The sequence below is a fragment of the Anas acuta genome, chromosome 4, assembly GCF_963932015.1.
Source record: "Anas acuta chromosome 4, bAnaAcu1.1, whole genome shotgun sequence".
Classification (NCBI taxonomy): domain Eukaryota; kingdom Metazoa; phylum Chordata; class Aves; order Anseriformes; family Anatidae; genus Anas; species Anas acuta.
Window position 1 is genome coordinate 63,318,241 of NC_088982.1, and position 15,781 is coordinate 63,334,021.

At 44.7% G+C, this 15,781-nt stretch overlaps 1 protein-coding gene across 6 annotated transcripts in view; it reads right to left on the minus strand.

Moving 5' to 3' along the window:
• The window catches only part of ADGRL3 (adhesion G protein-coupled receptor L3), a 512,834-nt gene that overhangs the window by 13,801 nt on the left and 483,252 nt on the right, over positions 1–15,781 (minus strand). For all 6 annotated transcript variants that reach the window (XM_068681641.1, XM_068681639.1, XM_068681640.1 and 3 more), the window contains 3 exons: positions 14,504–14,672; positions 11,809–11,934; positions 9,264–9,360 (listed from right to left, as the gene is read on the minus strand). In XM_068681641.1, the coding sequence (XP_068537742.1) occupies positions 9,264–9,360; positions 11,809–11,934; positions 14,504–14,672 (392 nt within the window). The remainder of the gene's footprint in view (positions 1–9,263; positions 9,361–11,808; positions 11,935–14,503; positions 14,673–15,781) is intronic.

Consider the following 15,781-nt stretch of genomic DNA (forward strand, 5'->3'; position numbering starts at 1 on the left):
CAACTACCTCAGCTCCCTGGAATTCATTTCCAGTTCATATCTAATTATCAGGATGGTTCATTCTGATGCCAGATACTGACATTTAGCCAAAACAACAGCCACTTAACGGGGTTGCAGAGATTTGTGCCTCCAAACAGCAATCCCTCCTGGCTGATTCAGTGCAACTGCACGTGGGCTGCTTCACCCAAATACGCCACCCATTTGGGTGTGGGACCCAGGTGGGGGCATCCATAGGGCCAGGGAGGGTAAGGGGAGGATGTACGCACTCTGTAATGGTTACAGAGAGGTAACAAAATGCAGGGGCACAGGGTGTGAAATCAAAGAGTTAAATCTTGGGCAGTTTCATCAGAAAAATGCCAGGGGCAGTGGGATGGTGAGGTAAAGAAATGGCCTCCTGCGCCGGGCAAAATGGAGATTTCAGAGTCTTGACACAAATCAAGCTTCTGAAATCCCCGGGCTATTTCTTCTGGAGGATCTCCTCGCTGTTGTGACCACTGGCACAGGCATTTCTGGTGCTGGGACAGCGTGTGCTCTTGAGCACCGCTCTCCCCAGAGAGGGAGCAGAAGCCACAGCACTCATGAAACTGTAGTTAGACGAGACGCTGGAAAAGAGCCCTTGGGCTTGCTCTGGATTAGCACAGAGATGCCTCTGGGGAATCTCACCCTGCTTTTTGCCCTTTGACTTTCACCAAACATCCAGGGGACACATAAACACCTCAGAAAAGCGCTACTCCACTCTCAAGAGGCAGTCTTGACCATAAAGGAACAGAAATTGAACAGCTAATCATACTCCTGAGGCGGGAGGAAAGTGGGTTTTCATTGCTGTTGCTGTTTGTGGATAAATCAGATGCCTCCAGGCTCCAGGACTGTTGAAACCCTTGAAAATAGGGACTAAAGAACTAGATTTCCCAGGGCTGGGGCTAAAAAGTGGGAAGGGAAATGCTCAAGGGCAAGGAGCACTGGGTCTGTGCACCTGCTGACTCAGGGGAGCATTGAGCACAGACACCTCTCAGCACCCTGCAAAAAGGACAGGCTCTGGAAAAAAGTGCCCTACCTTTGACTGAAAGCAATGTTGATGATGAAACGAGATTTGCACATTGGCAGACAATGGTCTCCAAATGGCCACATCCCCTATCAGGGCCACCCCAGGCTCAACTTCAAGAATCACAAGAAGTACTCTGAATTTACTGCTCCCCTCCAGAAAACCCCGAGAATCACTAAAAAACTGAGCACAAAGCATCTAAAGCATCTCCAGGGCAAAACTCAGCTTTAAACAGATGCACCTCTTGCTCTGCACCACGTCCCCAGTTGCGCAGTGATGGTACTGCCAAGGGCAAACTGTCTGCGGGAGACAGACACTTTCCTTTAGTCAAATTATTCTTGAACCGTTTGGTGCTTAGAAAGAAAGAATGCAAAGTAGTTTTACACCCAGGAATATTGTGATGAGCTCCCTCTAGGCATCTGCAGATTCATTCATGAACCAGGAAGGCAACCACAGGCGCCTTGGACGTACTTGGCGGTCTGCTGTGCTGAACCTGGCGACAACAGTGCCACAATAGGAGTGAGGATAAAAGAAAACGAGCAACCCAGCACATTTGAAAATGTGCTTAAACGTTGTACTGCTCACCATTAACTCTGCCTGCCAACTTGTGTGCTCATATAGCCACATCCTGCTCATTAATAATGAAAACAAAACAAAACAACAGACAAAAAAAACAGAGAAACTATCTTTGTGAAAGCCACGATATGAAAACTGACTGGCTTCACAGGAGAAACGGGAGCGCTGCCTGCTGCTAACTGTAAAAAGAAAACAAATGGAGAGAAAGCAGAGAAAGTATTTCTTCTCTAATATCTTCCAGCCACGAGAAGAGTGATTGGTGTTACTCAGAGCAGGTAAGAACCGTTTAGCCTGACTGTGATACATCAATTCATGGCGCCCTCCGAAATATCCTATCGAGATGAGCAGAGGCATTCCCACCTCTCCCAGAGCTCAACTGCTCGCTATTTGTCTTATATGCAACATAAATTCGGCAGAAATCTGACTGTCACACTGGTCTCATAAATCCATCAGGGAGCGAATGAGCCACTTGAGAAAAGACTGACACCTGACAGCGGTAACGCTGCCACCATCCACATTTCCACCTGCCCTCCACTTTCTCTAGGCACTGCCAGCAAAGGGTCAGCTTTTCGATGGGCTCAGATGAGCAGCAATCACTCTTGGAAGTGTATGGGGATGGCTCACCACGGAGAAATTATTTAAGCTCACGAACAGGGGCTGACACGGCTTGCATGGCAGCTTGGATCCCTGCTCTGAAGCCAGCAACTGGAAAAAATGCTGAACCAGGTTAAGCTGTTCCTGGGCAGCTTAAGTGATTTTGTGGGATAGGAACTGTTTTGTGTTTGTTTTTTTTTTTTGCTGGGCACAGGCACTGGCAGTTTTGTGGGGTATCATTTGGTGAGAGGGGCAGTGGGATCCACAAGAGCTGCTCTTAGCATGGCTTGCTGGAGCCCCTCCTCCAGAGAAGTTTGTGGTTTGAGATTCCCAGGGAATGTTGATTTTTTATTTTACTTTGTTTTTCTTTCCCCTTTTTTTTTTTTTTTTAAACCTCTTCTGTCTCTCCTTCTAACCACACCAAAAGCCACTCTGCTTTCACTGCTGTATTGACAAGTCATGCCCAGACCGTGACACCTACTACCACCAACCCTATGCGGACAGCTTAACCCAGGCATCTTCATCTCACCCTACAGAAGAGGAAAATCTGGGGAGAGCAACCCCAAACTGACTCGCCTTAGTACTTCTGTGCTTCCTTGGTGCTAACCTGCAGCTACTATCTTTTTGGAATGACAGCCCCCTGCCAAAGGCAGGATTTCACCTTCTGCTGCGTTTCCTAAAGAAATGTCTCCTAAAAATGCAGGCTGATATGGCCATCTGAAGGTAATTTAAAACTTCACCCACCCTCCCTAAAACACACACAGCCGTCCCTGCTGAGTTAACGGCACAGATAGGGTTTCAGCATGGAAATCGCAGCTAATTATATTTTTGGGTGGGTGGGAGGAATTTGATGGGAGATTTCATTTAGGAAACAATCAGGTCTCAGTTGGGTTAGAAATCAGGATATTAATGTTCTTCATTTTAATTTTCCTCTCTGACTCAGATTCCCACTGTTTGAATTTGAGCTCAATTTGTTCTGTTCATTATGAAGAAATCCACATGAATTTGACATTAAACTGATTATCTCTGAAAACAGTAGCAATAATTTCCCTTTTTCCTGTGTACGTTTCAGATTATGTCTTTGTGGTTGATATGAAAATGCAGGGGAGAAATAATAAAGCCAAGGGAAATCGAGTATTTATTCTGAAGCACTACTTAGAAGCTGAGACGTGCAATGACACTTGGGCGTTAGGAAAGAAAAAGCAAGGGACAGGGACAAAGAACGCCCCCATCTCCATTTTCCGTTTCGGTTTGTCTTCATGGGAACAAACATGAAGCGAATATTTTGATGGTGTTTCTGGCCTTCATCCCCCCATCCAGCATCTAGTATTTTCTAGCAAGTCTATGTATGCATTCACCCTTGTGAGCAGACTCTTGGGGCCACAAAGAACAATTCGTTAAGACTTGCCACCTTGCAGAAGGAGTCGCCGGAGGTCCCAGACTCCAATCCTGCACCAGCTTTCAGGGTTTTTCTGATGTTTCTGCCTTGAAGGACATGTGAAGCAATGCAGACTACCAAGAAATCTCTCTAGGAGACCTCTGTGGATGAGGGTAGAGGAGATTGTGAGCACTGCTTTGGGTGTGAGTGGACTAAAGCGAAGAGCCACAAGTCAAGGAGTGCACATAACTCGTGTTTCTCTAGGAAGACTGGGGCTGGACTATTAAACTTGCTGTCTAGTTTGTAAGCCAAGACACAGCACTGCAGTGGGAGTACAGCACTTGACCAAGCACAACAGACTTCTGGAGTAGTTTCTATTTTCTAAGAAATTTGGTAGCTCTATCCCTAGCTCATTTATTTTCCCAAAGAGGAAAAATCCACTGCTAATACACCGGGTATTATGAATACACCAAGTGCTTGCCACGAGTGAAGATACAGTTCCCCTTACCTGCTAACTTCAATGGGCACACATAGCTCTATCAGCACGTTTTCCTGGAACAAAATACCATCTCATACCAACAACAAACTCTTCCTTCTTCTCTACTGCTCTCAAGCCTCACCAAAACAAGGAGCACTCCTTCTTTTAACAGGTAACTCCCATTTTTCCTCTAGAAAAATACATCAAATCCCTAACTTGAAAACCTAAAAGGCAACAAAGTATCATAGGGTTCCTGATGACTTTTTCTCTCTCGGTTGTTTCATACCCTGAGAGAGAGAGAGTAATTACTGTATTACCTCTCACCTAAGACATGGATAAAAATAGGCTGGAGTCACATTGCTGTCTTGTGCTGACTGCTTGTTTGCCAGGTTGTCTAAGCTATCAGAGTGGTTTCTGACAGTAACGCTCCCGAGGTGTAAACAGACCTGTCCCTCACGCTCAGGATGTAGACACTCGGCTGTACCCAAGGCTAAGGTCCATGCCACACCGTCAGAGCCCAGCATTCACATTTGCAGCAGTCCCCTGCAATCTGCTCCTCCTGCCATCAGCCCAGTGCTGAGCAACAACTCCATCCCAACCCCATCCCCGTGTGCTGTGCAAGCCCGTGACTAGATTTCACAAGCAGAAGTGCAATAGGATTGGAAAGACAGTAATGATGTTAATTGCTTTTAATCTCCTGCTCTTTTTGAAAACTGTCTTAACCCCAGGTACCAAAGGCTCTGCTGTTGCAACCACACAGTTACCTGCTCTGTCTTCTGATGAACCCAAGATAAAGTGAAGGCCTGCCTGTTGCTTTCTCTTTATGCCTTCTACTTTTCAGCCTTCATGGAAACAAGTTCTAGCCAACAGTCCATCCTTCAGGGATGCCAGCATGCTTTTTTGGTCCATTTTTTCAGCTTTTCTGCTGAGTGTCTGTATCAAGACCTCTTAAGCCTCCCAAATGTCCTATAGGCAGACTTTTTTTCTGCTTACAAGGTGATCAGCTTGATCCAGTTTTTATCCCATTTACCTTTTGTGGTTCAGTCTGAAAGAGCTTACAGTTATAACTTCGACACTGTGAGCATGCCCAACCCTAGCACTGCTGGGACGCTGCTTGGGCAGGCTGTTCCTCGGATGTTAAACAACCTCATCTGGGCTTCTAATTCAACACTGGCAATTACTTTGCCATGTGGCACTTGTCCGAGCTCAGCACGGCCCCACAGCCTTGGCTAAGGTGTAGCAAAGTCTAAATAACTCTGCACCAGGGGAAGCAACCTGGGAGACTGAAGTCAGCTGGAAGTCACGGCATTCATATCCCAGCTGCATCAATTCCTAGTCAGGCAAGAAGGATGACAAAATGCAGGCTTGGGGACTTTGCAAGCAGGCTGTTCCACAGTGAATTACAGTCTAGTCATGCCTAACATAAATAAAGGGCAGTCCTTGCTGTGTCACACATGAGATATAACAGGACAGGAACGCAGAGAAAAACAGAAACATTAAAAGGATCATGAGCACAGGGAGATGAGGAAAGTCCCCAAAGTAATGTCTGTGCTTTTTATCTAGCAGGGATTGGAGTCACGGACAAGCTGGAGGACCACTGAGACTAAGTCCTTGAAGCAGCAGATCCATCTCAAATCTTCAGTGCTGGGAGGAGCACAAGGTGTTGTGAAATAGATGGCAGAAACATCCAGCCAGACCCAAGTGGGAAAAATGACTGTGAGGAGCAGAAAGGCTCCTGGATCCTGAAACGGAGTACATGTCTACAGGATGGACTGGCATGGTCTTCCTTTGACAGCAGAGGGGGAAATCCACGGCCAGTTTCTGTTCCCTTCCTCCTGGTTTCAGTGGTATAACTATCCCAAACCCACACACTAAGCTACGACAAGAAGCAAGGAGGAACAAAGCCTGAAACACTTCAGACTAACCTTTAACTAGAAGCTGCCTTCAGAAAAATATCTGAAATGGTCATGTATGTCTTGGGAGCTGAGAGTGAATACAGGTTTCACTACAGAACATGCTACATAAGGCAAGTCTGGATTTATGTCTGAAATTCCTGGTAGGATAAATGAGTATAACATCAGGCAAGAGGTGAAAAACCAACGTTACAGCCAATGATTTTGTGGGGAGGTAGCGGGTGAAAGAGGGGCTGGAGCTGGAAAAAGCTGTAAGCAATGTGACTTCTGCTAAATCAGAAAAAGATACATTTACATGTCCAAAGGAGGGATGCGCCAATACAGGTATGACATTCCAGACGTGCCTATGAGATTCACTGAAGAAGGAGAAAAAGGGATAGGGTGATATAGGTGATGTTAATCTTGAAACAGGAAAACAGGTAGCAAGAGCAGACTTGCCTGGGACGTTAGCAAGCAGCAGGGGGCTGCAAGTGCTGTGAATGTGATCAAGGGAAAAAGGCTTAAATGAGAAAGTACCCGGTTAGAGGAAGTTTCACTGCTTTCCATTTCCATGACAGGAGCATGAAAAGCCAGCGACAGCTTAGGAAATGTGGAGTCAGACCAGGAGCTGAAGGATGGGATGATTCTGCAGAGAAAGAATCCTTTTTTTTTTTTTAATTTTATTTTTTTTCCCTACTTTAGAAATTGGGATGCTGTCTGAAGGTTCTGGGAGAAATACCAGTGCACAAAGAATGTTTAATTTGGGATTACACAGACAGTTTCATGTAGAAGGTATCCAGCCTGGGAGGCCTAGAGAAAGACTTCTGACAGGGTACACAAGCCTGCTGTATCAACCCCAGGCAGGGAATGATACCAACCAGACAATTCAAGGTTTGTACTTCACTCCTCTGAGCTTTAATTGCACACTTGTAAATAAAACATTAATGAAATGGCTCCTTTAAAGCTTGATATATATTAAAATATTAAGAGGAAGACAAGAACTGTGAAAACCACATTGCCCCACTGGTCCGTTCAGGCTTCAGCTCCCTCTGGAGAGACTGAAGAAACAACTTATGCTTTATGCAAAGCCCTAAGACCATGAACATTTCTTTCCAGCTGGAATAAACAAGATAAAGTGTGAAATATCTGGGGCCCTGTGCAGCTGGGTTCCTGTTGATGTCAGGTGTATTTTCCTAGCACAACTGACCACCTGCTGCTTCAGAGACACTAACTCCCGAGGAAATGTTTTAACCTCCACTTTGCAGATCCGTCTACCAAAAAGGAAAGAAAACAAACAAAGCCAAAATAAATAGTTTGCCTGCCTGTGTGAAAAAGAGAGAGGGGTGCCCGTGCGTAATAGTACAATTTATTCAAGTCCCTTAAGTTTCCCACCTAAAAGGCGTCCCTTTGAAGACAGTTACCAAGCTGTTTATGCAGTCTGTGGAGAAATTCAGGCCCTTTGGGTGATTCATCTCATCTGATGGCACACCACAGAAATAGCTGGATGAAATCCACTTTGAAGATGCCTCCCCCAGCAGCTCATTTCCCAACTGACCTTCCAATAACAGGTACGTCTAGCAATGGGCTCTTGCCACACTGGGATGAACATTACCCGCTTAAAACCTCTTGACAGCTTTCCCAATTTATGGTCATACTCCCATATTTGCATGAAAAAAGTCAAAACTGACGAAGGAGGGATGCCTTTCTTCTCCCAACAAACCCAAGATGATCCTGTTTGCCAGAGCACTTCCCTTTTTAGCCTCAGCTGCATCAGGGAAGAAGGAGAAATCTGTGCTAACTAGAGGAGTGAACATTTCATGCATAACACATTTTGGTTTGCCACTGAGACTGAGTGATGGATGGCAGAGGGGAGCTGTGGTTCTTGCTGTAACCTTTTTACAACAACTGATCCCCCTTTAAATTAGCCCCAGAGAAGCCTGGTTGTAGCTCTCCAGTCTTTGATGCAAAGATGTAGAGAAATGCAAGGGCAACACACATGGATAAATCAATAGGAAAAGAGGCGTTTGCAGGAACGGCATCTTATAGCCATCTTTATCAACAAATCTCCAGTGCAAAATGAAAATATACCGGCACAAAATCCTTCAGAGTGGTTTGAGGGATAAAATAACCTCCGTGTTAACCACGCTGCCTTCCCCTTTGCACTGATCTGGGCAATATATGTAATGTTCAGAGAAATTAATCATATATCCTTCGTTCCCCAGCACTCAGTTGTCAATGCTACTAACAGCACAGTCAAAATCCTTCAAGCCTATCTTTATATTATTACACAGGCCAACTTTGCCCTAAAATCAGTGGGAATAATGGGTGAATAAAGCTTGAAATAGAACCAAAGTCCCAGTTCAATTTTCAGTTGAGCTTTTCAGAGTCTGACCATCAGCACTGGAAATATTTTTGATTTTCACCATCATGAGAGAGCAGGTGGGCCCAGTGACTCAAATTCTGCCCCCTCCTAATTCCAACAAAACGTGGGTGGGCACTAAAAGCAGAATTTGGCATCTAGTTTCTCAAAGTTGAGCATTAAAGTAATTGCACTGGAGGTGAAACAAACCCATCTCTGAGGCTTTTTTTTTCCTGCTATTCCCATACTGTTGTTTTCCCATAACTCACTGAAAAGACTTTTTTCTTTAAAAAAAAGCTGTTCAGATTTCCTCTGGTGCCAGGCACCACATTTTGTTTGTCATGCCTCTATTTCTGTACTTCTCTGATAGCCTTTCCTCCACAGATGTCTGTAAAGTTCACGTTAGTCAGTTCTTCAGACTAGGTATTAACATCGACGCAGACCATTTTGTTCCAAGCACACAGTTTTTCTTACGTATGTGCTCTGCTGTTCATTTTTGCTTCCACAGAGATGACAGAACTGCTATGTACCCAAGGCAATCACAATGTCTATGATGCTTAACACAGGCTGTACAGTACTGTGACGGCCCATTTTCACCGCCAGCAATGAGGCCTAACACCTCAGCAACTTATGGCGCTCAGAGTTTGTCTGGGGGAAGGTGGAGGGTTTTTTTTTCCACTTTTTTTTTTTTTTTATCTTTTCCTAACTCCCTTCCAGAAATGACAGTTCTTAAAAATGCGTATGTAAAAATAGAGAAAGAAAAGAAAACAGGAAACAACCACCACAAAACCTCCTACCACTTAATAACGCAACATTTCTTGTGTGAGTGAATAGGGTCTGATGCCATCTGAGGTAAGGAGGAGAGGGGAAAAAAGGGGCAATATATTTTAGACTCATTACAGCCATCACAAGAGTTAGAGATAAGAAAAATAGTTTATAATTACCTCTGTTGAGTGAAGCTGAACTGTTTATATCTCCAGTAATAAAGGAAGACTCGGACTGCTTTCGAACTGTGTCATTCCACATCCTACGAATCCGGCTCTGAAGAGGGATTGAACCACAGCAGGTAATGAATTTTTAGCAGCTGCAGATAGGTTTCTTTCTGCCTCACTAAAGATGGCTATTGGCATGTCTAGCTCAGGATGAGACTTGTTTCTATCCAGCTGTAAGCAAGCAGTTGCTGTTTCATTATAACCCGCCTCGTGTATACCAGACACTGCCTGCCTGACTTCATAACACAAATGCCTACCTCATATAAGATGTGCATAATAGGATTGCTCGGATTGCTTACATCTTAATTAAAAAAAGCAATAGAAATCTCATATGAGATGAACCCAGAGCAACACAAGCTACAGATTTACCAATATAGCACCCAATAACTGAAAAATAACTTACACACGGAAGCAAGCACGCCTCCTGTATTACCTCGCGTAGCCTGTGCCTAGTTTTTGCAAAGTGTAACAGAACAGTTGATGTGTGTCCTGCTGTTCCTGAATGAATGGAAGTTTTCTATAGGTATGATCCATCTTGGGGCATACAGGTTAAAAAAAAAAATCCACCACAAATGAGTAACTTCTGTTCCCCTACTGAAAACTGTGCGATGATTTTGCCATCTGTGGTAGAGCTGCTGGGGAAACAGTGTCCTGAATGTCCTGGCCTTCTGTTTTGTTTCTCAGATACACAGTGAAGCATCTACCTCCGTGGCTTTTACACCACTCTCCTGCTCTTCCCCATGTATACCTTGCAAAAACTCAAAGTCAACTACAGTCCCCTTGCCAAGGGGGCTCACCTCACCTCAGAGAGTATGATCCCATGGCTGTGTGACAGTGCTGCTAGGTTGTCTTGGGGATCCCAAATGCAGTCTCCCTCTGTGACAGACCATGCTTTTTTGTAATAGCTAACAAGACAGTGCTCCCTGTAGTGGAACTGTAGCCATGCAAGATCATCTAGGCCTTACTCATGTGGTCACAGCTGGGAAGTGTGTCCTGCTCTGCTCGTTACCTATGTATTAATGGCATCTCCTAATCACGCATTAGCCCTCTAGAAATGGAACCACAATGTAACATGCTGCCCATGCACTTTTATAGCAATTATTTTTCACCTGGACATTTAATCTATTGTATTCTTCTGACATGATACATGTGGATTAATTATTCTGTAGCCTAAGTGCTTTTCAGAGGTAAAAAAGGATCTAATGAGTTTTGCTCCTCTTAGACTTTCCTGGTCATTAGTTAGGGGTCAGATATACTTAACAATACTCAAGATCTCCATCCACCCTCTGAGGTTTCTCCTGCCTGTGGTAGGACTCTCCTTTGCAAGGACAAGCCTCTAAATGAAAAATAATCTGCCTCTGTACCTCAAAACTCCCTTGAAACAAGGGGGTTGCTGCCAGGGCTTTGAAATCACCCACCTAAATGTTTCTGGATACAGTATTTTTGCACACTATTGATTACTATAGGATTTGATGGCCTACTGGGGAGAAGCCCCTTATTCTGTTGCTGTTATTTTCGCTGCATAACATCCAAACCTAAGTAAATGTCAAAGTGGAGCTCTTGGATGACATCTTGGAAGCCACAGAAAATAAATAACAATTTGCTCCAAGACATAAATCGCACATTATGTTTTCCTGGGAGGTTATAGACTGTTATTCACTGCATGTCTTTCATAATTTAATAGTTGAACTGTCATGTATAATTACTTCCATTAGTAATACTGAATAAATTTGTGTTTGGTTCCTATTGATTAAGAAGTAAGCTTCTTCATTTTATATTAACTGTTCTTCCATAAATCTGTATCTGTATGTACAAGTTAGCTTGAAAATTACTAAGTGTACAGTCTACACAAACCCTGAAATTTAGATGACCAAAGCACAAAAAATCCAGTGACTTAGTAAGATAATCTGGCCCCAATGGATTCTCTTTACGGATCTATAAACTGAGGAATATTGAGTGAGGCAATGGAATTGATCAAACCACTGAATGCCATAAAGCCTTTCACTGTAAAGGGCTCCAAAACTCTTGTAGTCCTTTTCTAGCAAGAAAAATATGTGTTTGTTACTGTATCATTCCTGTACATGGCAATAACAGTGGCAAGAACCTTCAGATTTGCAGTTAAAGGACATGCCAGGATGTAGAACAAAGCTGACAAAATGCCCACAGCTCCTGATCTCCATGGAAAGCAGGCAGTGCAGCTCAGGTTATGAGCACTCACCTGCCTCTGGGAGGCAAATTTGGACTTTTTGTTCTCCTTGCAATTATTTAGAAAGTTCTTGGAGAGGCACTAATTGCCATCACATCCCAAGAGATGCAATCATATTGAATTCAGGTCTGTGAAGGAGGGAAATCTCGGCAATGTGCTGGGTATAGCTCTAAGGCAGCTTCTTGCTGTAATCTGGGAGGGTGAGGCATGGAGCAGAGCTTCCCACCCGACACGAACGATACTGGCGTAGAAGTGCCAAGCGTTGGGATGTGCACAAGAAGTGTGGGTTACCTGTGAGCCTGTGGAATATCTTCCAGGTGTCCGTGACCCCGAGGTTTTTCCTGAGCCAATAGAGCTCTCTGTACTTTTCCCACTACAGCAATGCGTACGCAGGCATTTTCCATACTCTTTACGTACCTAGCCAAAGAAACAGTAATGGTGGTTAGCAGGCAGCTCCTCCTCCGACCCACAGCCTTCAGATTTTCAACACAGCCCCTGATTTTTCCTTGGTGGTTCATTAAAACGATAGCTGTTGCAGGGAAGAAGCCCATCACACCTCGCAGCTGAACGCTCCCGACATGTTAGCTCACCATTTACGACTGCATAAGGAACTGCTTTTATGCAGCAAAGCTGCTTGTTGACACCAGTTGGTTGTAGCTGCCTCTGAGGCACATCAAAGGAGCACTGGAGAAACTACAGATACACTATTTCTGACTGAAAATTAATATCCTCATAGATTTGATGTAAACTGGCATATTGGCTCATCAAGCTACTAGAATTTATTGCTTCTGGCAAGGGACTAAGAAGAAAAAAAAAATCCAAAAGAAACATATAAGAGCTATTGATTTATTTTTTTTTTTTAATTTTGTTTCTTTCAGTCAAATTGAAATCTGAGGCAACTGTACAGCCAGCATCCCTAGTGATTATATTCACAGGCTATAGGGATGGCTGGAGCCGCAGCACAGCACAAGCCAGTCGTGTTTTAAACGGGCACTGCAGTCAAACCTGGGCAGCTCCTCACCTGGAGTAAAGCCTTGCCACCTTTTGGGGAGCTACACTGAGCTGCAGGTCTGAGGATGTGTGATCTTAATGGGCAACGATACCCAGAAAGCAGACGGGACTTGGCTGAAAATGAGCAGACTGTACTGAAAAGTCAAAAGCCGGTCGTGCTGCCCATTGATGGGGAAAAAAAATACAAATACATGCCTGCCCAAAACACCAGTTGAGGTTACTTGGAGCACGCAGTTAGCTGTGAAATTTCCCCAGACCGTCTATGAGCATTTGAAAACTCTGTGAAACAACTGTTTAAATAGCAAATTACAGCTTTTTCATTAGGCTTTTCCTTAAGCGCTTGAGACAAACACAATACCATGAGTGCCCAATATGCTCGAGTGCCTAATCAATCCTTTGCTGAGGGAAAATAATTCAATTGCTTTAATTAGCCACCCACTGCTCGCCTCTCTGCAGCTTTTTTGCTGATTTTCTAGTCCATGATAGATAGGAAAGGAAGGGATATTTTTTTTCCTCCTCAAATAATTCCTCCCTCAGCTCCTGGCTCAGAGAGAAGCATCCCCCCACAGCCAGGTACCGGCTGCATTCTCCTCCCCTCCGTGTAGCCATAAATCAGGAGCAATCCCACAGTCATCGGGGATGGTTTAAGAGTGTAGACTGGCTTGAGGGAGAAGGGAGCATGGGTTTTGAGTGTCAAATGAGCACCCCGAGAGGCAAGGAGTACAGTGCCGTGCTGGGATGCCATGCTAGGGACTGAGCCTTTGCGAGGCAGGTTGGAGGTGAGAGGATGGGACAGTGAGAATGGTGCAGGAATTCAAACCCCTTGTCAGAGGGGCACCTGCAGTTTTAACTAGCCCTGGTGAAGCTTCCTACATTCTTATCATCATCTTGCCTGGAAACGTTCTTGTCAAACGCTTTAGGATCATCAGCATTGCATTTGCATCTAGCTAAAGCTTTACACCGCACACATCTGGGATGAAATGGCATGCAACAGAACTCTGAACCACAAAACTCTCTTCTGAGTCCAAAATGATGTTTTCATATGGCTCTGCTGATCCTCCCAGAAGGATCACACTGGGAAATTGGGGCCTGGATGTACCCACATCTCTTCCCTATGTTTATCTTGGATGAAGAAGCTGGCCTTTGAAACCACGATGTGCATCAAAAGTTATCAGCAGACATGCACAGATCGGGAGGGCTCCGCACTACTGAATTTCAGTGGAGAATAAAATGGTTCTTAAAAATATTTACTGCTGACTGCCAAAGGCTGTAAGTTTGATCTATATACACACAAAGATTTTTTATTTTTATTTTTAATCAGAGCTTACCTAAGTTATTCCGCTGTTAACTTGCAAATGTTAATTGGGGCATACTTCAAGCTCCACCAAGAAGCACTTACCGTGCTTGTTTCAAGGAAGATTTTAAAAATCCCCCATTAGGACCAAGCAATGCAAAGTCGCATGAACTGTCGCAGAGCGTAGGTCCTTCAGTGCTTAAAAGAGCAGGGGAAGCAGTCCCTATTACCTACTTCCCCCAGCTTATCCTGCTGCAGAAAGGGGTGATTCCCTGCAGAGCCCAAATGAAGACGGAAAGCCTCATTTTGCTGTGAGAGCGCTCAGCCACACGAGGACCCTCTGGATGCCTGTGGAGTCGCTCACACTGGCACAAGTGCAAGGAGAAGCTGCCCGAGGGCGGGCAAAGCCCTTCTACAGGTTTGCTACCGTAAAGCCCTGCAGACCATGAGCTGCCTCATGTGTTTCCTCCACCACGCTCATCGCCACCACCACGCACCTTCCTTATCACCTCACCCCCCTGCACCTGCAGCTTTCCAGCCTCAATACCACCCTGGTTGGGTGCAGAGAGACAAATCTGCTGGATAGGAATTGAGGGCACACAGGTAACGTTAGGCTGCAGTTGTTAGGCAACAAAACACACCATTAGCACCGCTTTTGCCACTGGGAACCGTCTGTCTTACCTTTTTCTGGAGGACACAATGGAAAATGAATATAAACATTCCCTGCAGAGAATTGAATATGGTGAAGAGATACGCCATGATGACTGTGCTTTCATTAATATACATGAGTCCAAACGCCCAGGTCAGTCCTAATAGGCAGAGTAGAGCTATTGCACCTATAACCCAGGACCTAGTAGGAGAAACAAAACAAAAAAACAAAAAAAAACAAAAAAAAAAAGGAAAGAAAGGGATTGGTTTTTCGTCTACAAAAGAAGGCACATGTCTGCAAACAGGGAAGGCTTTGGCTGTGGTTTTAGCAAAAAGAAAACAGCATATCAATATGAGTTGTAGGGATTTTTGTCTTCAGTTGGATGCAGTTTACAAGTCTTCAAGCTTGAGGAAATATACAGAAATGGAAATGTTATGAGCATGGAAATTTATCATAACCAAAGCATATTTGTATCTGCAATGTTTCTGGATTTTTGTTGTTGATTTTTTTTTTTTAATGTAAAAGCAGTGCTTATGTAAATGATATGTAGATGCTGGTTCTGTACATGGCAGGAAAAAAAGAAAACAAACCAACCAAAACAACAACTCTAAATGTCACTTTTTTTAGTGTCCACTGGTTTCACTGGGGCAGGACTGCCAGCTGGACTAGCTGCTTTACCATTAGCACCAAGACACATTTATTGCTGGTTTTTAGCTAGTCCCATATGCCTGTGAGCCAGACAAACGACGACAAGCAGGTGGGCAAGCCCTCACCTCCTGCCAGATCAGCTCCTCCAAAGGAGGCTCTCTGTGACCCTGCTTCACACTCCTCCCACCGTGTGATGAGGGAAAAACATATATATATAAACACCTGAGCACTCACACACCATGTTTGCTCCAACAGCAGCTGCTGCCCTGAGAAAAGGAGTGCCAGTCCTACCTCACATCAGCTGCAAAACTGAAATTACTGCTTGCTCCGCCCCAGGACAGATCTGCGAGCAGGGGGGCAGCCACTACCTGGCCCAAAATATTCCTCAAGCAAACAATTTTGACTCACTTTGTCCCGGCAACCTTCAGCTAGCACAGACAGTGTCCCACCGTCCTTCTGCTGTGCCTCTGGGAGACGGTGCCTGGCTCCCCCTCAGAGATGCCAAGGGCAGTCGGAGGAGCCAGGGATGAGGAATGGCTGCTACATGCCATGTTTTTTGCTTTATTTTTTTTCAGGTGGATTTTAGGCAAGCTTTAAGCCCATCTGAGACGGCAGGAGAAGCATTCCATGCCACCGTACTAAATAACAGCTAGCCATGTGCT